General features: G+C 47.0%; 2 protein-coding genes across 4 annotated transcripts in view; both read left to right on the forward strand.

The window, feature by feature from the left end:
• On the forward strand, positions 1-23,953 carry nek3 (NIMA related kinase 3). 2 transcript variants are annotated; one of them, XM_078403181.1, is made up of 16 exons: positions 1-90; positions 3,577-3,707; positions 6,389-6,482; positions 8,215-8,312; positions 9,740-9,823; positions 10,315-10,382; positions 11,335-11,421; positions 12,369-12,423; positions 13,731-13,931; positions 14,722-14,800; positions 15,001-15,062; positions 18,112-18,223; positions 21,075-21,233; positions 21,617-21,751; positions 22,305-22,431; positions 23,862-23,953. In XM_078403181.1, exons 2-16 carry the CDS (start codon positions 3,591-3,593, stop codon positions 23,929-23,931), a joined length of 1,548 nt encoding a protein of 515 aa, XP_078259307.1. In that variant the 5' UTR covers positions 1-90; positions 3,577-3,590; the 3' UTR covers positions 23,932-23,953. The 2 variants fall into 2 exon arrangements, with proteins under 2 accessions (XP_078259307.1, XP_078259308.1); XM_078403182.1 differs by lacking the exon at positions 1-90 and having other exon boundaries at positions 3,589-3,718.
• Positions 23,954-26,216: 2,263 nt separating this feature from the next.
• The window catches only part of nek5 (NIMA related kinase 5), a 38,631-nt gene continuing 36,968 nt past the window's right edge, over positions 26,217-27,879 (forward strand). For both annotated transcript variants that reach the window (XM_078402864.1, XM_078402865.1), the window contains exon 1: positions 26,217-26,306. The gene's annotated coding sequence lies outside the window, so the exon portion shown is untranslated. The remainder of the gene's footprint in view (positions 26,307-27,879) is intronic.

A 27,879-nucleotide genomic window follows, 5' to 3' on the forward strand; every position in this document is an offset into this window, starting at 1 on the left:
CAATCAGCATTGCCAGGCAATCGGCGGCGGTTCCGGGTGGGGTCCCGCGGCTGTTGTATCCCGGGCCCGCGGACTCTGGGCTGGCGTCAGGTGAGCGCAGGCTTCCCCCTGCACTGGGCTGCACAGCTGGCAGCACTGGGCGGCACAGCTGGCAGCACTGGGCGGCACAGCTGGCAGCACTGGGCGGCACAGCTGGCAGCACTGGGCGGCACAGCTGGCAGCACTGGGCGGCGGCCGGGGGAGCTCTTTGTCCCTGTTTGTCCGCTGCTGCACCGCCCCCGGCTGCTGTGGCTGTGCTGTGGGCAGTGAGCGTCCTGCTGCACCACCCACTTGGCGTTTGCACGTTGTGGGCTGCTTGCCGAGTGTGAAGTTATTGATTTACTGTATTATTGATCATTATGTTCATATGCGCGCTGTTGCATTAACGGGCCTGTTGGGCTGCAGCAAGTGTGAAATGCATTGTTCTGCTTTCGGTATATCCGTGACAATTAAACACTCCTGACATAACCCCAGGAGTTGACAATCCCACCCCCAGCACTAGTTACACTTCTATGTTTCGACAGAAACAGCCCATTCAGGCTAACATGTTTTCTGTGGAATGCAGGAGGTCGCAGGGAGATCCGATAGAAGTCTGTAAAAGTCGAAGTCTAAGATACATAGATAGATAGAGTAGATAGAACCCTTTTCCAGCGCGGTTAAAATAAAATATGAGAGGACATTTAAAGTGACGGGCAACGTTTAAAGGAGACTAGACCAAGTGGACCCGTTGGGCCCAAACCTCTCCTGCTCCCCCTCCCCTTTTCCCCCCTCTCCCCCCTTCTCTCCCCCTCTCCCCCCACTCTTCCCCTCTCCCTCTTCCCCTCCCCCCCTTCCCCTCTCCCCTTCCCCCTCCCCTTTCCCCCTCCCCTTTCCCCCCTCTTTCCCCCCTGTCCCCACCCTTCCCCTCCCCCCCTTCCCCTCCCCCCCTTCCCCTCCCCCCCCCTTCCCCTCCCCACCCTTCCCCTCCCCACCCTTCCCCTCCCCACCCTTCCCCTCCCCACCCTTCCCCTCTCCCCCTTCCCCTCCCCACCCTCCCCCTTCCCCTCTCCCCCCTTCCCCTCCCACCATTCCCCTCCCCACCCTTCCCCTCCCCACCCTTCCCCTCTCCCCCTTCCCCTCCCCACCCTCCCCCTTCCCCTCTCCCCCCTTCCCCTCCCACCATTCCCCTCCCCACCCTTCCCCTCTCCACCCTTCCCCTCCCCCCTTCCCCTCCCCCTCCCCCCTTCCCCTCCCCCCTTCCCCTCCCCCTCCCCCCTTCCCCTCCCCCTCCCCCCTTCCCCTCCCCCTTCCCCTCCCCCCCTTCCCCTCCCCCCCTTCCCCTCCCCCCCTTCCCCTCTTCCCCTCCCCACCCTTCCCCTCCCCACCCTTCCCCTCCCCACCCTTCCCCTCCCCACCCTTCCCCTCCCCACCCTTCCCCTCCCCCTTCCCCTCCCCCCTTCCCCTCCCCCCCTTCCCCTCCCCCCCTTCCCCTCCCCCCCTTCCCCTCCCCCCCCACTTCCCCTCCCCCCCCACTTCCCCTCCCCCCCCACTTCCCCTCCCCCCCCACTTCCCCTCCCCCCCCACTTCCCCTCCCCCCCCCACTTCCCCTCCCCCCCCACTTCCCCTCTCTCCCTTCCCCTTCCCCTCCCCCCCTTCCCCTCCCCCCCTTCCCCTCCCCCCCTTCCCTTCCCCTCCTTCCCTTCCCCCCCTTCCCCTCCCCCCCTTCCCCTCCCCCCCTTCCCCTCCCCCCCTTCCCCTCCCCCCCTTCCCCTCCCCCCTTCCCCTCCCCCCTTCCCCTCCCCCCCTTCCCCTCCCACCCTTCCCCTCCCCACCCTTCCCCTCCCCACCCTTCCCCTCCCCACCCTTCCCCTCCCCACCCTTCCCCTCCCCACCCTTCCCCTCTCCCACCCTTCCCCTCTCCCCCCTTCCCCTCCCCACCCTTCCCCTCCCCACCCCTTCCCCTCTCCCCCCTTCCCCTCTCCCCCCTTCCCCTCTCCCCCCTTCCCCTCCCCACCCTTCCCCTCCCCACCCTTCCCCTCCCCACCCTTCCCCCTCTCCCCCCTTCCCCTCCCACCCTTCCCCTCTCCCCCCTTCCCCTCCCCACCCTTCCCCTCCCCACCCCTTCCCCTCTCCCCCCTTCCCCTCTCCTCCCCTCCCCACCCTTCCCCTCCCCACCCTTCCCCCTCTCCCCCTTCCCCTCTCCCCCTTCCCCTCTCCCTCTCCCCCCTTCCCCTCTCCTCCCTTCCCCCCTCAACCCCCCTTATTCTCCATCCTTCCCCTCCATCCCTAGATTTAAACTTTAAAATGTGAATAACTTTTAAAAATATAACACCGATTTCAATGAAACATCATGCATCAGCACCAAAGGGCCGACGGTGAGTAAGGTGGGCCTAAAATTGTTGCGCTATCGTGTACCGTTTTGGCTGTTGTTCAGGAACAAACAAACAAACAAACGAGAGTTCTAGTATATAGATGTGCAGGGCATGATTTTTTTACTCAGATGGTGGTGGGTGCCCAGAACAGGCTTTTAAGTGGTATTTGGATAGGCACAAATTGAGGGATATGGATTACATGCAGGCAGAGGAGATTTGTTTAACGGCATCACGTTCAGCACAGACATTGTGGGCCGAAGGGCCTGTTCCTGTGTTCTGTTCTGTCTTTTCACCAGTAGTGGGGGAAGATCAAAACTTTCCCCTTTGTGTCACCGAACAGCTAGTTATATACTAGAATAAATGCCACAGACATGCAAGAGCCATAATCCAACATAAATCCCTTGCATAATCAGATTCAGTGAAGGCAGAGAGAGCGTTAATTACATCTACATGGTTGGTCAGTAATTGTTACTTGAACAAAGCATTAATTTCAAACTGCAGGAGATGTAACTGGGTGGATCCCTCACCCGTGTCTCCTCTGTGTCCCGTAGTTCTGCTCTCGCACCCACTTCCCCCAGTTGGGACAAGGAGAGAGTTCCCCTGGTCCTCACCTTTCACCCCACCAGCCCCAACACCCGACACACTATTCTCTAACATTTCTGTCACCTTCAACGTGATCCCCCTTCCAGTCACATCATCCCTCCACAACTCCTCGGTTCACTCATCCCTTCCTACCCAAACCCACTCCCTCTCCAGGTACTTCCCCATACGATCACAGGAGATGTAACACTGCTCCGCGTTGGTTTCAAACTGCCTGTTAAATCAACAGCACACCATGTCCAAACCTAATCCTTGCCTGCTATGCTTGCTGTTTTTAATGTTTTATTAAAAGCTAGAGAGGAAAAACGTAGTTAGATCTATGACAGACGATTAATCATTATTTTCACACATAATGTAGACAGGCAATGGAATGACTTTTGAAATATATTTGGACAGACATGGATAGGAAGGGTTTAGAGGGCCATGTCCAAATGCCGGTAAAAGGGACAAGCCCAGAATGCCAACTTGGTTAGCAAGGACAAGGTGGGCCAAAGGGCCTGTTTCAGTGCTGTACAGCTTTGTGACTATAAAGGTTTGGCCATAGTGTAAACTGGTTTCTGACTAACATAATGCGTTTATCTTCCAGATGGGTGTTTTACAATGGATGAATACAGAGTACTAAAGGTGATTGGGCAAGGTTCCTTTGGTCGAGCTCTTTTGGTGCAAACTCAGCATGAAAACCATAAATATGTGATGAAAGAAATTCAACTTTCAAAGGTAAAGGCAATGTGAGTATATTTGGAACTTTACATGATGGAAATGTTTGATGGAGATCCCTCTTTAAATTATCTCCCTTTCATTCATAATGCTTGTTCTGTTCTCAAAGTCAACACTGGACTAGGAACTAACTAAACAAGCACTGGTAAAGTGCACTATGTTGTAACACCAAACATTTTAGATTCAAAAGTCACCCCCAGTGCTTTGCGAATGGAATCTTTAATAAAATATTGAGTAGATTTCTTGTTTTGTGCCTTTTCTTGTATGGCAAGTACCATTTGGCACCAGTTGACTCTCCCAATCCCAATAATTTCCCGTTAATATATGTGTGTTGGAGTGAAACAAATGAAGTCAACAAACCTGGGTCCAGGAAGTCTGAAATAAAACAGAAAATGATTGGAACATTTAGCATGTCAGGCAGCATCTGTGGAAGGAGAAACAGTTTGTGTGTTCAAAGCCTTCGAAGGCACTTCGACCATTAACCTCGACTCTGGTTCTCCTTCTACAGATGCTGCCTGACCTGCTGGGTGTTTCCAGCATTACTATGATTTGTTTACTGTGTACTATATACTATAATTTGTTTTTCATGTAGCAAGTTCCAATTCCCATTGTTTTGTCTAGACAACCCAAAGCAATAATTTGCAATGTAGAAAACCTACTGAATTCAATAGTGTTGTAGGCTGAAGAAAAAACTATGACTTGCGACCTGCATCCCTTTAGTTTAGTTTAGAGATTCAGTGCGGAAACAGTACCTTCAGCCCACCTAATCCGTGCTGACCAGCGATTCCCGTACACTAGCCTGGTTCTACACACCAGGGACAATTCACAATTTTACTAAAGCCGATTAACCAACAAACTTGCACATCTTTGGAGTTTGGGAGGAAACCGGAGCACCCAGAGAAAACCCATGCAGGTCATAGGGAGAACACACAAACTGCATACAGACAGCACCCATGGTCAGGATCGAACCCGAGTCTCTGGCGCTGCAAGGTAGCAACTCTACTGCTGCATCTCATGGCTGCCCTTGATCTATTGGAAAGTGTCATGAAATTGCTGCTTCAATCACAGCAGACAGCGAGGAGTCGAGTAAAGTCTCACCTTTGAGACAGTATTTCCAACATTGCAAAAACCCACATTACATGGTCATGTCAAACATAAAGTTTGAACCATGAATTTCTGAACTGGGTCGAGAGACAATAGACAATAGACAATAGGTGCAGGAGGAGGCTATTCGGCCCTTCGAGCCAGCACCGCCATTCAATGTGATCATGGCTGATCATTCTCAATCTGTACCCCGTTCCTGCCTTCTCCCCGTACCCCCTGACTCCGCTATCCTTAAGAGCTCCATCAGTCGACCATGATTGCCGACATATTCCGCACTCGGAGTATCGTGTTCAGTTATGCTCACCCTGTCATAGGAAAGGTGCCATTAAGCTGGAAAGAGTGCAGAGAAGATTTACGAGGATGCTGCCAGGCCTTGAGCGCCTGAGCTATAGGGAGAAGTAGGCTAGGACTTTATTCCTTGGAGTGCAGGTGGCTGAGGGGTGATCTTATAGAGTTGTATAAAATCATGAGAGGAATAGGCAGGGGGAATGCACAGAGTCCTTTTCCCAGAGTAGGGGAATAGAGAACCAGAGGATATAGGTTTAGGGTGACGGGAAAGATTTAGTAGGAACCTGAGTGGCACCTTTTTCACAGAGAGGGTGGTGGGTATATGGAACGAGCTGCCAGCGGAGGTAGTTGAGGCAGGGACTATAACAACATTGAAATGACATTTAGATAGGCATGTGGACAGGAAAGATTTAGAGGGTATGGACCAAATGTGAGCAGATGGGACTGGCTTAGATAGGGCATCTCGGTTGCACAGATGAGTTTGGGCCGAAGATAGACACAAAAAGCTGGAGTAACTCAGCGGGACAGGCAGTATCTCTGGAGAGAAGGAATGGGTGACGTTTCGGGTCGAGACCCTTCTTCAGACCGAAGGGTCTGTTTCCGTGCTGTATGACTAGGACACTATCCCAATTTTACCTTTTCCACTTGAAGTAATCCAGGAGTTGGTGGGAATGCTGCATTTCTTCAGGGGTCCATGAACACATCATTAAACTTGTCCCCTCCTGCCTGGCATCTTCTGTCCCTGATAGAACCAGCGGGGATTGCTGGTGGGCGCGGACCCGGTGGGCCGAAGGGCCTGTTTCCGCGCTGTATCTCTAAACTTGTAGAAGCCTAGTTTTGGACGTCTGGTGTTGGGCCTGCTCACCACATCTGTGGCAAGTGGAACTCAATATTCTCACGGGTTGTGACTTAAATCCAGTAAATGCTAATCCAAGATCTGCAGGGACTGGAAGTCTCAAACCAAAGCAGACTGTGCTGGAAACACTCAGCTGGTCGGGCAGCCTCTGCAGAGAGAGAAACAAGTTGACATTCAAGGACAAAGACCATTGGTTCCGACTGGTTCTGTCACTGTCCTTATAGTAGGCTCGTTGACACAGTCACATCAAAGCTAAAAAAATCTGATACTCGCAACATGAAGCTCTCAGAAGCTTTTTTTTTTTTTTTTTTAACTAAATATCAATTAATGTCTTTAACATACTAAATATCAATTAATGTCTTTAACATACTAAATATCAATTAATGTCTTTAATAGAGAATGTGGCTATACACTCTTTACTTTATCTGTTTAGAATCCGAGTGGACTACAAAGATCAAGGAGAGAAGCTGTACTCCTTGCCAAAATGAAGCACCCCAACATAGTTGCATTTATAGACTCGTTTGAAGGTGAGGGAATTGGGAATCTGTCTTCCTGGGGTTCTATTCTGGCCAATGTCCTTGTGTCCCTGCTGAAACTGAAAAAACTGGTTTAAACATTTAGATGGCACTTGCAGCACAGCGGCAGACTTGTTCTCAACAATCTGAGAGCAGTCCTTACCTACCATCTACCTCATTGGAGACCCGCAAACTATCTTTAATTGGACTTTACTGGACTTTATCTTGCACCAAATGTTATTCCTTTTATCCTGTATCTGTACACTGGACGGCTCGAGTGTAATTATATATAGTCTTTCTGCTGACTGGTTAGCACGCAACAAATCTTTTCACTGTACCTCGGTAAACTAAACTATTACACGTTCTACTTTTCAATCGTGTATTTATCAGGACCCCTATAGTAGATTTAAGCTAAGCGTCTCATTCTTCCCCTCTGTTATCAGGCGACTGAGCGCTCCTCCCATAAGCTAGAGGGTGGTCCCGATCTTCCAACCTACCTCATTGTGGACATTGGATTTTTTAATGAAGTTGGAATGTTATAACGCTATGACACTATATTCCGCACTCTGGTAGTTTTCTCTTTGCACTGTCTGGTGAACTTGTGTATGGCCTGATTGTACACACGTGTAGTATGATGTATCTGGTGGACTTATGTATGGCCTGATTGTACACACGTGTAGTATGATGTATCTGGTGAACTTGTGTATGGCCTGATTATACACACATGTAGTATGATGTATCTGGTGGACTTGTGTATGGCCTGATTGTACACACGTGTAGTATGATGTATCTGGTGGACTCATGTATGGCCTGATTGTAGACATGTGTAGTATGATGTATCTGGTGGACTTGTGTATGGCCTGATTATACACACGTGTAGTATGATGTATCTGGTGGACTTGTGCATGGCCTGATAGTACGCACGTGTAGTATGATGTATCTGGGTAGCGCTCACACATTTTTCCTCTGTATTTCGATACACCTGACAATAATAATTATTATTCCAGTCACTCTCTCGCTTAGGAAGTTTCTCATGACCTTATTTGATTTATTCATGACCATCTTGTATGTATTTGAAGAGTCATAGAGCTGTACAGCAGTGAAGCAAGCCCTATGGCCCAACTCATCCATGCCAACCAAGGTGGCCTTCTTGGCTACTCCCAATTGGTCACATTTGGCCCAATTCCTTTAAGCCATCGTTAAATGCACTCCTCGGTTCCTGAAACTTCTCCAGGGATACACTTGATACGATACCTGACCATGCCTCCTTTATCCTGACCAGATCCTCATTTTCTTTCAAAGTCCAGGCTTCCTTACAACTACTAGCCTTGTCCTTCACTCCAACAGGCATGTGTATGCTGTACACTCTCACCATTACATTTTCTGGACCAAACAACCTACTCCAAACAACTTTTGTATTTATGGGCCTTCAATTCTGGAGACGACTTCTCTGAGTTTAATCATTGTCAATGTCTATCCTCATTGTCTGGCCATTTTCTATCCTCCATTCTCAAGGCAAATGCCCAATCTGTTTGTGATGAAGTGACTATATATCATGCTTGGTCCCACCAATTGGGGATGAAATTCTGGGCCCGAGTATTTGACATTTCTTGTGAAATACAATTAACTTCTACATAAAACTGTGATAGTAAATTATCACTTCAAATCTGACAGTAGCTCGTTGACACTTTAATTTGCCGGCCACATCACGTTGAATACCACGTGCATTGTGTTTCTGGTACAGCTGAAGGACATCTCTATATAGTGATGGAATACTGTGATGGTGGAGATCTCACCCAGAAACTCCTGCAGCAAAAGCAACAACTGTTCCCAGAAGAAACGGTATGTGTGTTTAGTTTAGTTTAGAGATACAACGCGGAAACAGGCCGTTTGGCCCACTGAGTCCGCACCGATCAGCGGGCCCTGCACATTATCACTACCCTACACACAACAGGGACAATTTTATACATACGCCAAGCATATATCTATATAAGTATATACATATGTATATACCTGTACGTCTTTGGAGTGTGGGAGGAAACTGAAGATCTCGGAGAAAACCCACGTGGTCACGGGGAGAACGTACAAACTCCGTACAGACATCGCCCGTAGTCAGGATCGAACCCGGGTCTCTGGCGCTGCAAGCGCTGTAAGGCAGCAACTCTACCGCTGCACCACCGTGGCCGCCCGTGCTTTGTTAAAATTTAATTTTCATAGTCACAGACTCCCAGAGCACAGAAAAAGGCCCTTCAAGCCCAACCTGCCCATGTTGACCAAGATGTCCCATCTAAGCGAGTCCCATCTGTTGGCCCATATCCCTCCAAACCTTTTCTTTCCGTGTACCTTTCAAATGGCTTTTATATGTTGTTACAGTACCTGCCTCAACTTCATCCTTTGGCAGCTCGTTCCATATACCCACCACCCTCTGTGTGGAAAAAGTTGCCCCTCAGGTTCCTATTAAATCTTTCCCCAGTGTCCTCTGGTTCTTGAGACCCCTAGCCAGGGTAAAAGACTTTGTGTATTCACCGTATCTATTCCCTTCATGAGTTTATCCACCTCTATATGATCACCTACTCGCCCCAAGGAATAAAGCCCTGGCCTGCTCAACCGATTAGTTTAGCTCAGGCCTTTGAGTCTAGGTAACTTCCTTGTCTGTCATCAGTTATAATAATTATGTGATGAGACAGGCTCGAGAGGCTGTGATCCACAGCGGGGCTTCAAAGTCTCAACTACCTTGGCTGGCAGCTCATTCCATACCAAAGATACTAGAGGAGCAAGATGAACCACTCCGTCGAAATCACCTATACTGAAGTGTAGTACGCAAAGGAACCATATTAGTAAGCAAAACCCGCCATCCGTTATGCCTCTCGCGGTGTAATCAGTGTTTTGGGGAAACTAATGTGTGATGATACCAATAAAATGCAGAATATATCTCATCTATCAATTCACAGATTTTTGTTATTTTTCTTTTAAAATGTTTCTGTAAGTTTCTGCCTACTAAAATGGCGCCATGATATATTATGGTTTTTAGGGTCGAGTGGTCTATCTTGCTCTGCTCTGTTATCTTTGTTCCATACACCCATCACCCTCTGTGTGGGAAAAAAATTGTCCCACACAGTGCCATGTCTGAGAAAATCAATTACACTTTTACTTTAAATCAATTATTTGTGTTGAATAGTGAATTTGATGAGATGTACAGCAATCTTTTCACGAAGCTTTTGTCCAATTGCAGTGTGAACTTGGAACATGTTTTGTTAATGTTCTAACAGGTACTGAATCTGTTTGTACAAATCTGTCTCGGAATGAAGCACATTCACGACAAACGGGTTCTTCATCGAGACATTAAAACTAAGGCAAGTATTCCTTTTCACGGGTGAAATAGTGAACCAAACAGAGAATGTTCCACTTTAAGAATGAGATAAAAATGATGAGATTTTATAAAAATAGTGGCAATTCAAGCAACATTATTGGCTGCTGTAAGTCGAATAATGACCTCAACTGTTACAATGACCACCTATAAGCTGCTTTAGCTATTGAAGGGCCTGACCACCTAGTTTAATTAAAAAAAATATATTTTAAACTTTCGTAATGCATTTGTAATAAAACTGATAATTTGAAATTGAGAGGTATTTACAACTAAAATTCTAAACGTTTGAAAATCAGGTTTCAAACATTTCAGAGATGCCTGTAGGTTCCAGCATGTACTGTAACATTAAAAACCCCTCTGGTAATCTGTAAATAGTGAACTGATCACCACACAAAAGACACGGGCCATTGCAGTGAATTAATAGCACAATGTGTTGGAATGTAATGAAAATGATTCGCTTTTGATTTCAAAATGCAGAATGTTTTCCTGACGAAGAACGGCGTGGTTAAGCTGGGGGACTTTGGGTCTGCACATCTACTGAAGAGGTAAATTCCCACTGACATCAGGAGCTTGAGGTGATACTTTTGATCCTGAATCTTTTTAGAAATTCTCGTAGATTTGAAGAGCAAGGAAACAGGCCCTTCAGCCCACCTTGACCATGCTGACCAAAGTTGGCATACTGGGCGAGTCCCACTTGCCTCTGTTTGGCCCATCACCCTCTAAACCCTCCCTATCCATATATCTGTCCAAATGTCTTTGAAAAGTCAGACACAAGGAACTGTAGACGTTGGAAACTTGCATAGAACACAGTGTGCTGAAGTCGCTCAGCGGGTCAGGCAGAATCTCTGTAGGACATGGAAAGGCAATGTTGTCTGAAGATGGGCCCTGAACAGAAACATCCTCAAAGATGCTGCCTGACTCGCTGAGTTACTTGAGCGTTCTTTTAAATGTCGTAATTGTACCTGATTCTAAAGCTTCCTCTGACAGCTCGTTCCAGATACGGACTACCCTCTGAATGAAAAGGTTGCCCCCGAGGTCCCTCTTAAATCTTTCCCCTCGCACATTAAGCCTGTGCCCTCTAGCTTTAGAATCCTCTACTCTAGGGGGAAAAAGACTGTGAGCGTTCATTTTATCCGTGCCCCTCATGATCTTGTGCATCTCAACAAGGTCACTCCTCAGCCTCCTACGCTCCAAAGAAAAAAGTCACAGCCTATCCAACCTCTCCATGGCCTAAGTAACATACTGGTGAATCTCTTCTGCATCCTTTCAAATTTATTGTGTAATAAATAACATACTTGCATACAACAATGCATTCAGAACATTTTATGGCAGAGATGGGAGTGTTTGGCAGGGTGTGCTTGTGTGAAACAGATGATCAGTTCTGTATCCAGTGACATTGCAGGTTGCTCCTCAGATACTCACCCAAATGCTTTAGAATGATTGAGAATGTTTTCAAAAGTTATTCTCTCTAATGTAATCTTGCTTTCCTGTCCACAGCCCCCTGGCATTTGCTCATACCTACGTGGGAACCCCCTACTACGTATCTCCAGAAATCTGGGAGAATAAACCTTACAACAACAAAAGGTAGGCACTTCAATGCCCATCTGGTGATGGGCAGCTCGATTCTTTCAGGGCATTATCATGGTTATTCTTCAGGGTGGGACTTGTTTTAAATGATGATGATGATGATAAACAGCAAAGGACAGGAATAAAGTCCAGGCTTGCCCAACCTCTCCCTATCACTTAGGGCATAGAATCCTGGCAACATTCTCCTAAATCTTTTTCTGCACTCTTTCCAGCTTAAAGGCATCTTTCTTATAGCAGGGTGACCAAAACTGACATAACCATAGAGTCACACAACATAGAGAAAGATCCTTCAGTCCAACTTGTCCATACTGCCCAAGATGCCTCATCTACACCAGCCCCATTTGCCTGCGTTTGGCCCATATCTCCTCAAACCTTTCCTATCCATTTCCTGTCCAAGTGTCTTTTAAATGTTGTTATAGTACCTGCCTCAACTATATCCTCAGGCAGTTTGTTCCATATTCCACCCTCTGTGTGTGGAAAAAGTTGCCTCTTAGGTTCCTATTACACCTTCCCCCTCTCACCTTAAACCTATATTCTCTGGTTCTTGATTCCCCTACTCTATGTCAAAGACTCTCTGCATTCACCCTATCTATTCCTCTCATCACCTGAAATACCTCTGTAAGATCACCCCTCAGCCTCCTGCGCTCCAAGGAATAAAGTCCAAGCCTGCCCAACCACTCCCGATAGCTCAGGCCAAAGAGTCCTAGCAACATTCTCGTAAATCTCTGCACTCTTTCCAGCTTAATGGCATATTTCCTAAAGCAGGGTGACCAAAACTGAACACAATATTTCAAATATGGCCTCACTGTGTAAATCTGTGTAACTGGTTAGTGATTGAAGGGTTACAGTGGAAATAGTACACAATTTCTACTGATGAAACAATAAAAATCGCTGTATTAGATTGTACCAAAGTCATCTCACATCTATCTGTTTTGTTGTTTTAGTGACATCTGGGCCTTGGGATGTGTCCTATATGAAATCTGTGCTCTGCGGCATCCTGTAAGTAAATGTTATCACAATTGATATGCTTTTGTAAACAGGGAATATATTTAGGGTGACACCAGAAACTGCAGATGCTGGAATCAGGAGCACAACACCAAGTGCAAGAGGAACTCAGCGGGTCAGGCAGCATCTGCGGAGGGAATGGACAGACGACCTTTTGGGTCGGAACCCTTCTTCAGACTGATGGAGTAGGGGGGAAGATCGCTGGAAAAGAGAGTTGGGGATGGGGCAAAGCCTGGCGAGTGATAGGTGGATGCAGGTGAGCGGTGGGGGGGGGGGGGGATAAGCAGATGGGTGCAATAAGTGACAAAAGAGTTCCACCTGAAAGTAGTTTGGGAACCCTGAAGGTGGTCAGAGTTATCTTCAAATGGGGTGGGGTGATAGATGGAGAGGAGAGGGGTAGTCTTGATCGGTTACTGGCACTGGGCGAGGTGGACAGAAGCCAATTTATCCCTGCATTTGGTTCTATTGAAGTCAATGAATCATCGAAGGTTGGGTACATCTTGCCACTGACTGCCTCGATTGTGTTTCCTACCTCTGATCATAGATGAATTTCTCTTCCTGGATCTCAGGAGATAGAAAGATTCTATGATATAGGAGTAAATGTACATCATAAACTGTTGCTAATACGTTTACCACGTCAGACTGAAACAAAATGATTCATGTAGTAGAGTGAATATATATATAAGAAAATAACTGCAGATGCTGGTACAAATCGAAGGTATTTATTCACAAAATGCTGGATTAACTCAGCAGGTCAGGCAGCATCTCGGGAGAGAAGGAATGGGTGACGTTTTGGGTCGAGACCCGACAGACTGAAGAAGGGTCTCGACCCGAAACGTCACCCATTCCTTCTCTCCCGAGATGCTGCCTGACCTGCTGAGTTACTCCAGCATTTCATGTAGTAGAGTGGATTACTCTCTGGTGCCATGCTTTTCAATGGTTTTGTCAAATATATAGTTTAGTTTAGTTTAGAGAAACAGTATGGAAACAGGCTCTTCGGCCCACTGAGTCCGCACCGACCCGTGATCCCCGCACATTAACACTATCCTACACACGGGACAATTTACACTTACACCAAGCCAATTTACCTACAAACCTGCACATCTTTGAAGTGTGGGAGGAAACCCATGTGGTCGCAGGGAGAATGTACAGACTCTGTACAGACAGCACCCGTAGTCAGGATCAAACGCAGGTCTCCAGCGCTGTAAGTGCTATAAGGCAGCAACTTTACCGCTGCGCCACTGTGACGCCCATCATTTATTCTGCAAATTAATTTATTTTTTACTATTTTGCTTCCCTAGTTCCAGTCAAACAGCTGGAAGAGTCTCATACTGAAGATCTGTAAAGGCTCTTACACCCCAATTCCAAGTCTGTACTCCTATGAGCTGCATTACATCATTAAACAAATGTTCAAGAGAAGCTCGAAGGATCGGCCCTCCATTAACACCATTCTTGCCAGGCGTTGCTTTGCAAAGCTAATTAGCAATTACTTATCACCTGAGGTGAGGAGATCTGATTTTTATCCATTATTTGAAGGGCTGTTGTTTAAACCTCCTCCATGTACAGTCCCAGATTGTGGCTGTATGCAGGTGCAGCAGGCAGTGAAGAAAGCGAATGGTAGTTGGCATTCATAGCAAGAGGATTTGAGTTTAGGAGCAGGGAGGTTCTGCTGCAGTTGTACAGGGCCTTGGTGAGGCCGCACCTGGAGTATTGTGTGCAGTTTTGGTCTCCTAACCTGAGGAAAGACGTTCTTGCCTTAGAGGGAGTACAGAGAAGGTTCACCAGATTGATCCCTGGGATGGCGGGACTTTCATATGAGGAAAGACTGGATAGACTGGGCTTGTACTCGCTAGAATTTAGAAGACTGAGGGGGGATCTTATAGAAACATATAAAATTCTTAAGGGGATGGAGAGGCTAGATGCGGGAAGATTGTTCCCGATGTTGGGGGAGTCCAGAACCAGGGGTCACAGCTTAAGGATAAGGGGGAAGTCTTTTAGGACCGAGATGAGAAAACATTTCTTCACACAGAGAGTGGTGAGTCTGTGGAATTCTCTGCCACAGAAGGTAGTTGAGGCCAGTTCATTGGCTATATTTAAGAGGGAGTTAGATGTGGCCCTTTTTGCTAAAGGGATCAGGGGGTATGGAGAGAAGGCAGGTACAGGCTACTGAGCTGGATGATCAGCCATGATCATATTGAATGGCGGTGCAGGCTCGAAGGGCCGAATGGCCTACTCCTGCACCTATTTTCTATGTTTCTATGTGGCACTGTTATAATCAACCTGTTTCCACAGATGGTGAAGCAGGAATTCAGTGAAGCAACAACGAATAAGAAAAGAACCACACCAACTAAACAAAAGAAAGAAGTGAAAGGTATGTATAGATGCCGAGAATATATGAGGTGCTGCACAGGTGTTGTTTTGTAGGAGCTATTTTTAATTTTGAACAAAGTATAGTTTTCAAATTTCTAAAAATTTAAAGAAGTATTAGAAATTCTGTTGTGCATTATTCAAATACCGAATAGTGAGATTTATTCCAGGTGTTGATCCAATCCATGTATTGGTCTTTCTCAGGCGGTGTAGCAAGTAAATGTGGAGAAGACTCTGCTGGAGCTAGTGGAAGCAAACGGAACATGGTTTGTATAAACTCCTGATCAATATGCCATAATATTAAAGTATAGAAGGGGCAGAACAGTGGCGCAGTGGTAGAGTTGATTTATAATATCTTTTTGCACTCGGAACCCATTTCTCTCTCCCCCCTCCCTCCCCTTCCCCCCTCCTCCTTAGGTAGAAATATCAAATACTAGTGGACATAGTTTTAAAGTGAGAGCAGCAAAATTTAAAGGAGATATGTGGGACAAGTATTATTTTAAAAACATGATGGCAGTGGGTTCCTGGAACGCGCTGCTATAAGATAGTGGTGTTTACGAGGCCTATAGATAGGCACATGGATATGCGGGGAATGGAGGGATATAGGTTTGTGCAGGCAGAGAGCGATGGTCTTGGCATCATGTTGGGTATAGATAGCCTGTGGGCTGAAGGGCCCTATCTTGTTCTGTTCTATGTTCTATAATTGAGCATCTGAATTCTCCTCCCAAGGCTAACATAATACAAAGATGACTGTTTTGACAAAGCTCTCTCTTGAATGCATTCAGAGAATTGGCCTCCACTGCCTTCTGAGGCAGAGTATTCCACAGATTTACAAACGTCATACAAACAGCACCTGTAGTCAGGATCGAAGCCGGGTCTCTGGCGCTGTAAGGCAGCAACTCTACCACAAGCGTAGGCACACCATGATCTGGAAACATTAATTGTTATCCTTTTGTAAAGTTATGAAACTAGACTGCTTAATGTGTGTTGACCCAATGTGTCAATCCACTTCCCATGCACGTAGTCTTCTCAGATAGATTGAAGGTGAGGTTCTGTCGCTAAATGGATAGGGAAGTTTTGCTATTTGATAAAGTCACGGCACTCTAGATTCTGGTAAATGATACCAACTCTCATTGTTCATACTTTGACAATGGTGCAGAAATATCCAGAAATGTGTTTCACTAGAGGTGATAAGGGGTGGGTTTAAACCAGATTGCCAGTAGGATGCAATCTTATACAGGACGAGGCAGGTGAGAGGTTCGAAGTTGGTGTGGACGATGATGAGAGAAAGTATAGAGGACGGAATAAGCAGGAGAAAGGGCGGCACGGTGGCGCTGCGGTGGAGTTGCTGCCTTACAGCGAATGCAGTGCCGGAGACTCAGGTTTGATCCTGACTACGGGCGCCGTCTGTACGGAGTTTGTACGTTCTCCCCGTGACCTGCGTGGGTTTTCTCCGAGATCTTCGGTTTCCTCCCACACTCCAAAGATGTACAGGAATGTAGGTTAATTGACTGGGTAAAATGTAAAAATTGTCCCTAGTGTGTGTAGGATAGTGTTAGTGTGCGGGGATCGCTGGGCGGCACGGACCCGGTGGGTCGAAGGGCCTGTTTCCGCACTGTATCTCTAAAAAAAAAGGCTGACAGTAAGGAAAGAATGGTGGTTTAAATTGCACGTATTTCAATGCAAGAGGCCTGACGGGTAAGGCAAATGAACATAGGGCATGGATGGGTATGGGTGATTGGGATGTTGTTGCCATTACGAAAACCTGGTTAACAGAGAGGCAGGACTGGCAGCTCAATGTTCTAGGGCAGTGCTTCTTAAACTGGTGAATGGTTCACCCAAGGGTGAATGAAACTAGAGGGGTGCATGAAGGGTGAAATGACTTGATATATATAAAATTTTACACAAGGAAGAATAAGACGAAAACTACCAAAAAAACATAAGAAAATTTAGTCAAGAGTGAATGAAATTTTGTGATCAAGACTCACGGGTGAATGAGTTTAAGAAGCACTGTTCTCGGGTACAAATGCTTCAGGAGAGATAGAGGTGAGGGTAAAAGAAGAGTGGGGAGCGGGGTTGCATTATTGGTTAAGGAGTATGTCACGGCAGATGTCAGGGGTGACATCAGGGATGGTTCGTCTAATGAGGCTCTATGGGTGGAGCTGAGGATGATCACCTTGTTGGGGGTGTACTACAGGCCCCCAAATAGACCATGGGAATTAGAAGAACAAATGTGACAGGAGATTGCAGGCAGCTGCAGGTCTAACAAGATTATCGCAGTAGGAGGTTTTAATTTTCCCAATATTGACTGGGAATGTCATAGTGCGAAAGGTTTAAACGCAGTGGAATGTGTCAAATGTGTTCAGGAGAGTTTCCTCTGGCAATATGCTCAGGGGCCTACACGGGAGAGGCAACGCTTGATATAGTTTTGGGAAATTGGGAGGGGCAAGTGGATGAAGTGTTCGTGGATGAGCCTTTTGAGACCAGCAGCCACCGTTCTATTAGGTTCAAGATAATTATAGATAGGGACAAGAGCGGGCCCACAAGTTAAAATTGTAAATTGGTACAGGAAAGATTTACGAGGATGTTGCCAGGACTCGCGGGCCTGAGCTACAGGGATAAGTTGGGCAGGTTAGGATTCTATTCCTTGGAGCGCAGGAGGATGAGAGGTGTTCTTATAGTGGTGTACAAAATCATGAGAGGAGTAGATTGGGTAGATGCAGAGTCTCTTAACCGGAGTAGGGGAATCAAGGACCAGAGGACATAGGTTGAAGGTGAAGGGGAAAAGATTTAATAGGAACCTGAGGGGTAACATTTTCACGCAAAAGGCGGTAGATGTATGGAATGAGCTGCCGGAGGAGGTAGTTGAGGCAGATACTATTATACCGTTTAAGAAACATTTAGACAGGTACATGGATGGGACAGGTTTAGAGGGATATGGGTCAAATGTAGGCAGGTGGGACCAGGGCCGTCTTTACAGCATTATGGGCCCCGGGCAAAGCAGTGTACTATGGGCCCCTACGACAACTACTCACAGGAATAAAAATGTAAATGGTCGATAAAATGGGGCCGCTATGCTCGTGGGGCCCCGGGCAAGTGCCCATCAGGCCCATGCGTTAAGACGGCCCTGGGTGGGACTAGTGTACATGGGGCATGTTGGTTGGTGTGGGCAAATTGAGCCAAAGCGCCTGTTTCCATACTGGTGCTGATTTGGGGCTCCGTGCCAGGTTACTCATATCCTAGTCTCAGTATTTGTTAAATGCCTAATTTGGTTGATAATTTTTCTCTTTTGTGATATTACGTAACATTGTTAAGGTAACGACAGAGGAATCTCCAGCCATTCGGAAATGGAATGCGGCAGAAGGCAAAAACATCGCCAAGGGTCTGGCACAAAAAACATTGGAAGTAACTGCCTCTCAAATGGAAGGTGAAGTAATCTGTTACATGCTCCGTAATCTGCTCCTCAATTGACACACGTGCCAACTGTCCAGGTGTTACTGCCATCTTTTATAGGCTGTACAGATGTTGCACTTGTCCCATTGATGACAACAATGATATTGACATATTGCAATAATTTGTATTTTACTCTAAAATTTAAAGTGGACAAATCACGTAATTCTTAATGGGATATTTGATTTTTGGACTTCCTATTGTCTATATCCTATCAGCCGTTATTTTCCTGTTATTGATAGAGCTGCTGCCTCACAGTGCCAGAGTCCCGGGTTCAATACTGACCTTGGATGCTGACTCTCTGGAGTTTGCACGTTCTCCCTGAGACCGCATGGGTCTCCTCCCACATACCAAAGACGTGAGAATTTTTAGGCTATTTGGCCTCTGTAAATTGCCGCTAGTGTGTAGGGAATGGATGAGAAAGTGGGATAACATGGAACCAGTGTGAACGGGTGATCGATGGTTGGCGTGGACTTGGTGGGCTGAAGGACCTGCTTCCACGCTGTATCTTTCAATCAATCAATTAATCAAATACTGTTGATAAACACAAAATGCTGGAGTAACTCAGCGGGACAGGCAGCATCTGTGGAGAGAAGGAATGGTTGGCGTTTTGGGTCGAGACCCTTCTTCAAACTGATGTCAGGGGAGAGGGAGATACATAATGTAAGGTGTGAAAAAAGGACAAAGAGAATGGAGAATAAGGAAAATGTAGAATAGGTCATTGTTAGCTGGGACAAGTTAACAACAAGCAACCGAGATAAAATGTAGTCGGAGACAGTAAAACTGTTGGGAAGGGGGAGGGATAGAGAGAGAGAGGAAAAGCAAGGGTAACTTGAAGTTAGAGAAGTCAATGTTCATACCGCTGAGGTGTAAGCTGCCCAAGCGAAATATGAGGTGCTGTTTCTCCAATTTGTGCTGGGCCTCTGACAATGGAGGAGGCCCAGGACAGAAAGACCAGTGTGGGAATGGGAGGGGGGAGTTAAAGTGTTTAGCAACTGGGCGATCAGGTACGTTTAGGCAGACTGTGCGGAGGTGTTCAGCGATGTGATCGCCGAGCTTGCGCTCGGTCTCACCGTTATATAGGAGTCCGCACCTGGAACAGCGGATACAATAGATGAGGTTGGAGGAGGTGCAAGTGAACCTCTGCCTCACCTGAAAGGACTGTTGGGGTCCTTGGACGGAGTCGAGGGGAGAGGGATAGGGACAGGTCCTGCTGTTGCAGGGGAAAGTACCTGGGGAGGGGGTGGTTTGGGTGGGAAGGGACGAGTTGACCAGGGAGTTGCGGAGGGAACGGTCTCTGCAGAAAGCAGAAAGGGATGGAGATGGGAAGATGTGGCCAGTGGTGGGATCCCGTTGGAGGTGGCAAAAATGTTGGAGGATTATGTGCTAATGGGGTGGAAGGTGAGGACTAGGGGACTCTGCCCCTGTTATGACTGGGGGGAGGGGGAGGAAGAGTGGAGCTGCGGGATATCGAGGAGACTCAAGTGAGGGCCTCATCTATGATGGAAGAGGGGAAAGAACTGTTTAATGCCTAATTTGGTTGATCATGTTTCTCTTTTTGTGATATGATGTAACATTATTAAGAAAACGACAACTAGTGCTTTATGCAGCAATTTTTATAGATTTGAAAATGTGACAAGAGTTTCAGCAGATTTCTGATGTGAGGCAAGTTGCAGTGAGTGAGAGGAACTATGAGGGCTGGTGAACACTGTCTGTGCAGTTACGAATGCAGAGCTACAGCATGGAAACAGGCCCTTCTGCCCACCAAGTCCATACTGACACACACACACACACACACACACACACACACACACACACACACACACACACACACACACACACACACACACACACACACACACACACACACACACACACACACACACACACACACACACACACACACACACACACACACACACACACACACACACACAGACACACACAGACACACACACACACACACACACACACACACACACACACACACACACACACACACACACACACACACACACACACACACTCAATTAACCTAAAACCTGTACGTCTTTGGAGTGTGGGAGGAAACCAGAGCACCTGGAGAAAATCCACGTGGTTACAGGGAGAATGTACAAACTCCGTACAGACAAGCACCCATAGTCACGATCGAACCTACTTCTCTGACAATACAATACAATACAATATATCTTTATTGTCATTGTACAGGGGTACAACGAGATTGGGAATGCGCCTCCCATTCGATGCAATAAATTCATTAGTTAGTCAGTATTAATTTAAACAACCCAATGAAACAAATTGGAACAGTTTTAAAACAGAATAAAGTGCAAGTAGATCTGTGCTGGTTCACTGTGCCATGTGACCATTCGGCTCAGCAGGACCTCAGAAGGCAGTGGAGGCCAATTCTCTGAATGCATTCAAGAGAGAGCTGGATAGAGCTCTTAAGGATAGCGGAGTCAGGGGGTATGGGGAGAAGGCAGGAACGGGGTACTGATTGAGAATGATCAGCCATGATCACATTGAATGGCGGTGCTGGCTCGAAGGGCTGAATGGCCTCCTCCTGCACCTATTGTCTATTGTCTATTGACCGGTAGCAGCTCTACCAGTGCAGTTCTGAATGGATGGAGATTCCTCTGTCGTTTCCTTAACTATGTTACATCATATAATAAAAAGAGAACCATGATCAACCAAATTAGGCATTAAACGGTTCTTTAACGTGAAGAGCTGGGATTAATATCCGTGACGGAATTGAAGTGTAGATGGTTTGTGTAATCGGGATCTCCCCTTCACCGTCCAACTTGTTTGGTTGTCTTTACCCTCCTTCACAGTGACACCGAGGGGGAAGCAGGCGGTGGTACACAGTTCCAGAGCCCGTGGGGAGGCTGCTCGACGGCAGTGGAATGAGTTCCCTCCGGACACGGTGCTGGGCATCCTTGAGAAAGCACCGCTCTCATCAGCCCTCACCGCTGGCAGCGAAGATCACTGCGGTAACTTACAGCTGCAGCTTTGTCGGTTTGCGGAGTGCTGACCTTCACTGATCTTTGTGGGAATGTTTTTTATGTATGCATGGGGTGGGGAAGATTTAACAGGAACCTGAGGGGTAACTTATTTTACACAAAGGATGGTGGGTGTATGGAACGAGCTGCCGGTGGAGGTAGTTGAGGCAAGTACGATCATAACATTTAAGAAACATTGAAACCAGGTACGTAGGTAGGACGGGTTTAGAGGGATATGGGCCAAGTCAGGCTGGTGGGACTAGTGTAGGTGGGACGTGTTAGCCGGCGTGGGCAAGTAGGGCCGAAGGGCATGTTTCCACGTTGTATCACTCCTTGACTCTATACGGTGATATTGACACCTTGCTATTTATTAGGTGGCGGCGTTTTAGTGTTTCCAAAAATCAATCTACGAAAGCAATGGAACCAAGAACCTCCCGAAACAGTTCTTAATTTCTTACAGAATATTAACTCGAACCTGGCTTCTAAGACCTACACGATAAATAAAGGAGGTAAGAATTAGGGTTACAAATGAAAAATTGTTACAATTCTTTCTCATTATCTTTTTTTCACCTCTCACCTGTATCCACCTGTCCAGTGAGTGGGGAGAGATGTAAGAGGGACCTCGGGGAAACTTTTCTACTCGGAGGGTAGTCCGTATTTGGAATGAGCTGCCAGAGGAAGTTATAGAAGCGGATACAATTACAACTTTTAAAGACATTTGGACAGGTATATGGACAGGGTGGGTTTAGAGGGATACGGGCCAAATGGGACTATCCCACTATGCCAACTTGGTCAACATGATCAAGATGGGCCGAAGAGCCTGTTTCTGTGCTGTACAGCCTTATCACTTTGTGCTTCTATCACACAGACACTGGAGAAGAGGGCTGTGCCGGTCTGTGCGTTGTTTACTGATGGCTGCAATAATACCTGGGTGTCCTCATGAGTATGTAGATAGCAAGTCAGCTGATCACAAGGGCTGAGGGCACTATATGTGAGCACGAGGATGGAAAGTGATCTTCTGCCATTAATGTTTAAACTGACTAACCAAGCTTGTTTCTCCAGTGTCTGCAACCTATCTCATGGGCCCACTCTCAGCTGACACCAGCAAAGCTGATGATGTCGATGGTGAAATGGATACAATCGAGTTGGATCCAGACCGATCTGAACCCAGATCCGATGACGAAGACACGTAAGATCAAACATCATTTGGGCAATGCTGCAGAAAGCTCCTCAGCAACATCGTTTAGAAGGCTCAGTGGGCAAGGGCATTTTGCACCTTTCTGGATAAACATTTGTATTGTGGAAGGTGTCTTCCTATGAGGTCGAGCGGGGGCCTTTACTGAAGTGCAAACTCTGCTCTCTGGTTGTCATCAGAAGCCATCCCGATCTCATTGAGATGCTTATTTCCAAATCCTGCAACACAATGAGATGTCTGGTACACTCCAACATGCAATTGGGTTTTCTGTAAGTTTAATCTATACCCACTCTTCCCATTGGACAACTTAATGTAGTCTAGATATTGCAAGATAATTACCAAGGTGACTAGATCATCAACTCCATTCAATTGACCCTCCAGAAAGATGCACTTGACCGCCTCATCCAGCAAGAACGGGGTACTGATTGAGAATGATCAGCCATGATCACATTGAATGGTGGTGCTGGCTCGAAGGGCCACATTGGCCTACTACTGCACCTATTGTCTATTGTCTAAGACCAATATCTTTTTGTTACAATCATCTTCCAATTCCCTCCAATTCAATGGCCCTTCAAGGTTGTCTAATTAATGAAGTTTCTTAATCAGTGCTCGAAATAATTCCAATCCCAATCTGCAGACCAACAATCTTAATATTCCTCTCACTATCTCCCTCCCGCATCCCCACTCAACCTTGTTCCATTAATGTGCACCTTCTTCCCAATACTCCATATCATCATAGATTAGTAAGGCCTGAGCTTCGGGGGCTTTGAGGAGTAGGCAGATGTGACTGCTGCAACTTGCTGCCTTAACACTGTACACTCGAATTCTCAAGCACTGTTCAGTTTCCTTATCCCTGGGAGTACATTGATCTCCAGGATGGTCTGCAGCCAGCGGGATCAATCCCCGTGTTGGATTGCCTTCCCGACTCCCGAATGAAACAGGGGGAGACACAAAATGCTGGAGTAACTCAGCAGGTCAGGCAGCATCCCGGGAGAGAAGGAATGGGTGACGTTTCGGGTCGAGACCCTTCTTCAGGAACGTAGAGTTGAAGGGCAGGAGGAATCACAGAGGGGGAACAGTGAGAGAGCATGTTGCTAAACTCTCGATCTAAGAGAGGAGGAGAACGTCTTCAAAGTAGACATATCTTGAAGAGAATTTGCAGTGGAGTGGCAAGCTATGTAGGAAGAAAAACTGGAGATGCTGGTTTAAATCGAAGTAGACCCTTCCTGAAGAAGGGTTTCGACCCAGAATGGCACCCGTTCCTTCTCTCCCGAGGTGCTGCCTGACCCGCTGAGTTACTCCTGCATTTTATGCCTACCTTCGATTTAAACCAGCATCTGCCGTTTTTTTTCCTACGCTGAATGAAGCGTGTCCAGAAATGGTCCTTTGCTGGTGTAATGTGTCTGTCTGTTTCTCTGTTGCAGGGACTTTGAGGAAGATGACGAACCAGACTGGGTGGATGAAATGAAGAAGTTGCTGGAGAACACTCTTTAAAATGCACCTCAATGTTACGAATTAAATTTATTTTTATTTGAATTGTTTTGGTCGTCAGATGTACATTGTCAGATTTTTTAAAAAAAACAAAGTTGTGGAGTAACTCAGCAGGTCAGCCAGCATCGTTGGAGAACATGAATAGGTGACATTTTGGGGCGAGACCCTTCTTCAGACTGATTGTCGGAGTGGGGCAAAGAAACAGGAAGAGAGATTTGGATGAAGGCTGGAAGGTAATAGATTAAAACAGGTGAGATGGGGGATGGGGGGTGTGTGGGGGTGGTTGATAGGCAGATGGTGAACAAAGGCCAAAGATGAAAAGACAGAATGTGTGACAAAGGGATTGAAGAGTTGCGAATAGTGAAACTAGAACCCCTTCCCCTTCCACCCCCTTTCCTTCCTCGAGCTTCACAATTTGCAAGTGATCCTCCACTAATGGGAGCTGTTCACCAGACCACGGTAATACTTTACAGTGGGAGTAAGCACTGGATCACTGGTGATTACGTTTGGTTAGTGCTCTGATTCAAGCATTAATTCAAGCTCTTTCTTTCAATGAAAATGGCCACCCTGTCTACCAAACAGAAAACCTATGGTATGAGAAAGTTCTAACAACACATGGAAATTATCAAACCAAAGAGAGAAGTCATTGGCACATGGAGGCTTCTTGATCCCGACAAATCCATGCTGATGGATGGATACGTGAAGGTTGCTTCAAATGTTTAACTAGGTAATGCTTACTAAAATCTAATGGTTTGGACTCAGGTTGGAGTCTGAGAGAAATGCAATAGTTTAGTTTAGGTTAGACATACAGTGCGGAAACAGGCCCTTCGGCCCACCAGGTCTGCGCCAACCAGTTCCCTGCATATTAACACTGTCCTATACATACTAGGGCCAATTTTTACATTTACCAAGCCAATGAACCTATAGACCTGCACGTCTTTGGAGTGTGGGAAGAAACCGAAGATCTCAGAGAAAACCCACGCAGGTCACGGGGAGAACGTACAAACTCCGTACAGACAGCGCCCGTAGTCAGGATGGAACCCGGGTCTCTGACGCTGCAAGCGCTGTAAGGCAGCAAGTCTACCGCTGCATCACCGTGCTGCAATATGGTTGAAGAAGCTTGCCAGTACTTGTATGATTCAAAGATGCCACAGATAACAAGCAGAGAGAAACATCTGTAAAAGATGTTGCATTTCAGCAATGTTTGCTGAAAAACCTGTGACAAAGTTGTCAGCCAGGTGAACGTGTGCTGAGATCCACTAAAATACTATCAAATAAATTCAAAACCACCTTGCATGCATGCTGGATGTTGACTGTATCACAGAATAAGGTTATGCAGCTGTAAAGACAATGCAAACAGAATAATAAGTGCTGGTGGAAATCAGCGGATCAGGCAGCATCGGTGCATCAATGGACAGACGATGTTTTAGTCGGGAACCTTCAGCCTGATGAAGGAGGGGGGAGAAAGCTGGAAAAGTGAGGTGGGGTAGGACAAAGCCTGGAAAGTGATGGGTGGATACGTGGTGGGGGGTGTGGGGGGGGGGTGATTGGCAGATGGGTGGAGTAAGTGACAAGGAGACAAAAGAGTGTCAGAGACTGTCAGAGAGCGCAGATCTAAAGACAAGATGTAAGCACAAAACTCTACATCACAAGAACAAGCACTTTGTCCCACAATGTGCCTATCCAAAAGTCTCTTATCGTAGTCCACTAATGTATCTGCCTTCACTCCCGGCAACTCATTGCAGGCACCCACCACCATCTCAGTGATAAAAAATTGCCCTGCATGTCTCCGTGAGAGTACCCACTCCCACCTCACTGTACATCCATGCCTTCCAGTCTTTGATATTTGCATCCTAGGAGAAAGGTTCTGTCTGTCTATATATATATATATATATATATAGAGAGAGAGAGAGAGAGAAATTTAAAAAAAAATAAAAAAAAGATTTAATAAAAAAAAAAATAAAAAAAAAATTAAATTAAATTAAAAAAAAAAAAAGACAGATAAATAAATAAATAATTTGTCCCTGGTTTAAAAAAAAATGTAAATGCCGCTACTTCCAGTATAGTCCCTGGTGAACACTTCGCAAGTGATGACCACAAGATACGAGATAGTCTGGGCTGATGGGCTGAAGCGGCGTCTCCGGCCGCGCTGACTGATTGGCCGACGGGGCGGCAGGTGACGGTAGGGGCCGCGATGCACGACGGGGGCTGTAGTTCGATTGGGAGCGGGAGGCTTCGGTTGCCATGGTGAGCGGGACTACAAGCCCCAGGATGCCCCGCGCGGGGGCCCGGCCGGACACCCACCAACCGACGGACGGACTGACGTCTAGGGGTTGCATCTCGGCGCGGTGGCGGGGGGCCAGGCCGGGCCTGGTGAGGTGAGGCGATGGGGAAATGAGGAGAGGGGAAGGGATGAGTGGGGAGGGAGGCAGTGTGGTCGGGAGGCCTGGCCGCCCTGACTGACTGTGTGGCTGGCGTCATGGTAACCAGATGCACACAACAAGCTGCTGCAGTGACTGTCTCCGCGGGACAGGCAGCAGCGTCTCTGGAGACAGGGAATGGCGGATGTTTCTACAGACTGGAGAAGGGTCATCGCCCATTCCTTCTCTCCAGAGATGCTGCCCGTCCCGCTGAGACAGTTACTCCAGCTTTCTGTGTCTGTCTTCGGTTTAAACCAGCACCTGCAGTTCCTTCCTACACATAAACTGACCCAGTCCGTCCATAAATTGATCCCCCCTCGTTCCTTTCTGTCTCCACTCTGAAGATGGGTCCCCACCCGAAACATCACCCATCCTGTGTCCATGTCCACCTTCGGTTTCAGCCTGTACTTCCTTCCTTCACATTCTCTCTCTGTGTCTCTGCTTGTCTTTCTCTATCTCTGTCTCCATGACTCTGTCTCTCTCCACTCTCTCTATCTGCGCTTCTGCCTCTCTCTCCACGCTCTCCCTCTCTCTCCCCACACTCACTGTCACTCTCGCTCCGCTGCCCGCCCCATCTCTATCTTTCCACTCTCCCCGTCTCTCCCTCTCTGTCTGTCTCTCTCTCCACCTCTGCCCCCCTCCCCCTGCCACCTCGGTCCTTCTCCTCTCTATTCCTCTCCATTCTATCTGAAGCACAGGATCATTTTCACCCTTCCCCTGTCAATGAATTTAAGGTTGACTGCTTTTGAAAGGGCACTTGAAACAAAAATATATCACAAATCCTTTGCCAAGGTTCCTCATGGTAGGTTCCGCTGGTCTGGACCAAGGTTCCGCTGGTCTGGAAGATCTCACTGGATCTAGGGTAAGCTAGGTAATTGGATACAGAATTGGCTCGAAGGGAGGAGGCAGAGGGTGGTGGGCGAAGGTATATTTTAGTCTGGAGGTACAGGGATAGATGCTGGGTCCATTATTTGTTTATTATTTATGTTAACAATTTGGATGTGAATATAGGTAGCATGGTCAGTAAGTTTGCAGATGTCACTATATGGACAGTGAAGAATGTTGTCCAAGTTTACCATAGGATCTTAATCAACTGGGCCAGTGAGCCAAGGAATGGCAGATGGAGTTTAAAAGTTACTGTTGCCAAAAATATTCTTGTTAATACTATGCCTCACGGTTCCAGAGACCTGGATTCAATGACGACATTGGGTGCTGCCTTTATGAAGTTTGTACGTTCTCTCCATGACCACATAGGTTTCCTTCAGGTGCTCCGGTTTCCTCCCAGATCTCAGAGATGTATGGGTTGTCAAATTATTTGGCCACTGTAAAATTCCCCATATGTACATAGGTGGCAGGAGAACCTAGGCTGGATGGGGAAGGATTTTTTGGAGGAGGAGGGATTATTGGGGATGTGAGAGAGGCAATTGGATTAGCGTAAGTAGGTGCCTAGTTATCATCAGAGATGTGGTAGGATGGAGAGCTTGTTTTGTGCTTCATGGCTCTATGATTCGAAAAACAAAATGTAGGGTCA

The sequence above is a fragment of the Rhinoraja longicauda genome, chromosome 7, assembly GCF_053455715.1.
Source record: "Rhinoraja longicauda isolate Sanriku21f chromosome 7, sRhiLon1.1, whole genome shotgun sequence".
NCBI classification, from domain to species: Eukaryota; Metazoa; Chordata; class Chondrichthyes; order Rajiformes; family Arhynchobatidae; genus Rhinoraja; species Rhinoraja longicauda.

What these genes read in the sequence shown, in the direction of transcription:
- nek3 (XM_078403181.1), top strand. Translation starts at nt 3,591, where the DNA reads ATGGATGAATACAGAGTACTAAAGGTGATTGGGCAAGGTTCCTTTGGT. An exon ending in AACTGTTCCCAGAAGAAACG is followed by an intron (nt 8,313 to 9,739) that starts GTATGTGTGTTT and finishes ATGTTCTAACAG; the next exon opens with GTACTGAATCTGTTTGTACA. An exon ending in ACAAAAGAAAGAAGTGAAAG is followed by an intron (nt 14,801 to 15,000) that starts GTATGTATAGAT and finishes GGTCTTTCTCAG; the next exon opens with GCGGTGTAGCAAGTAAATGT.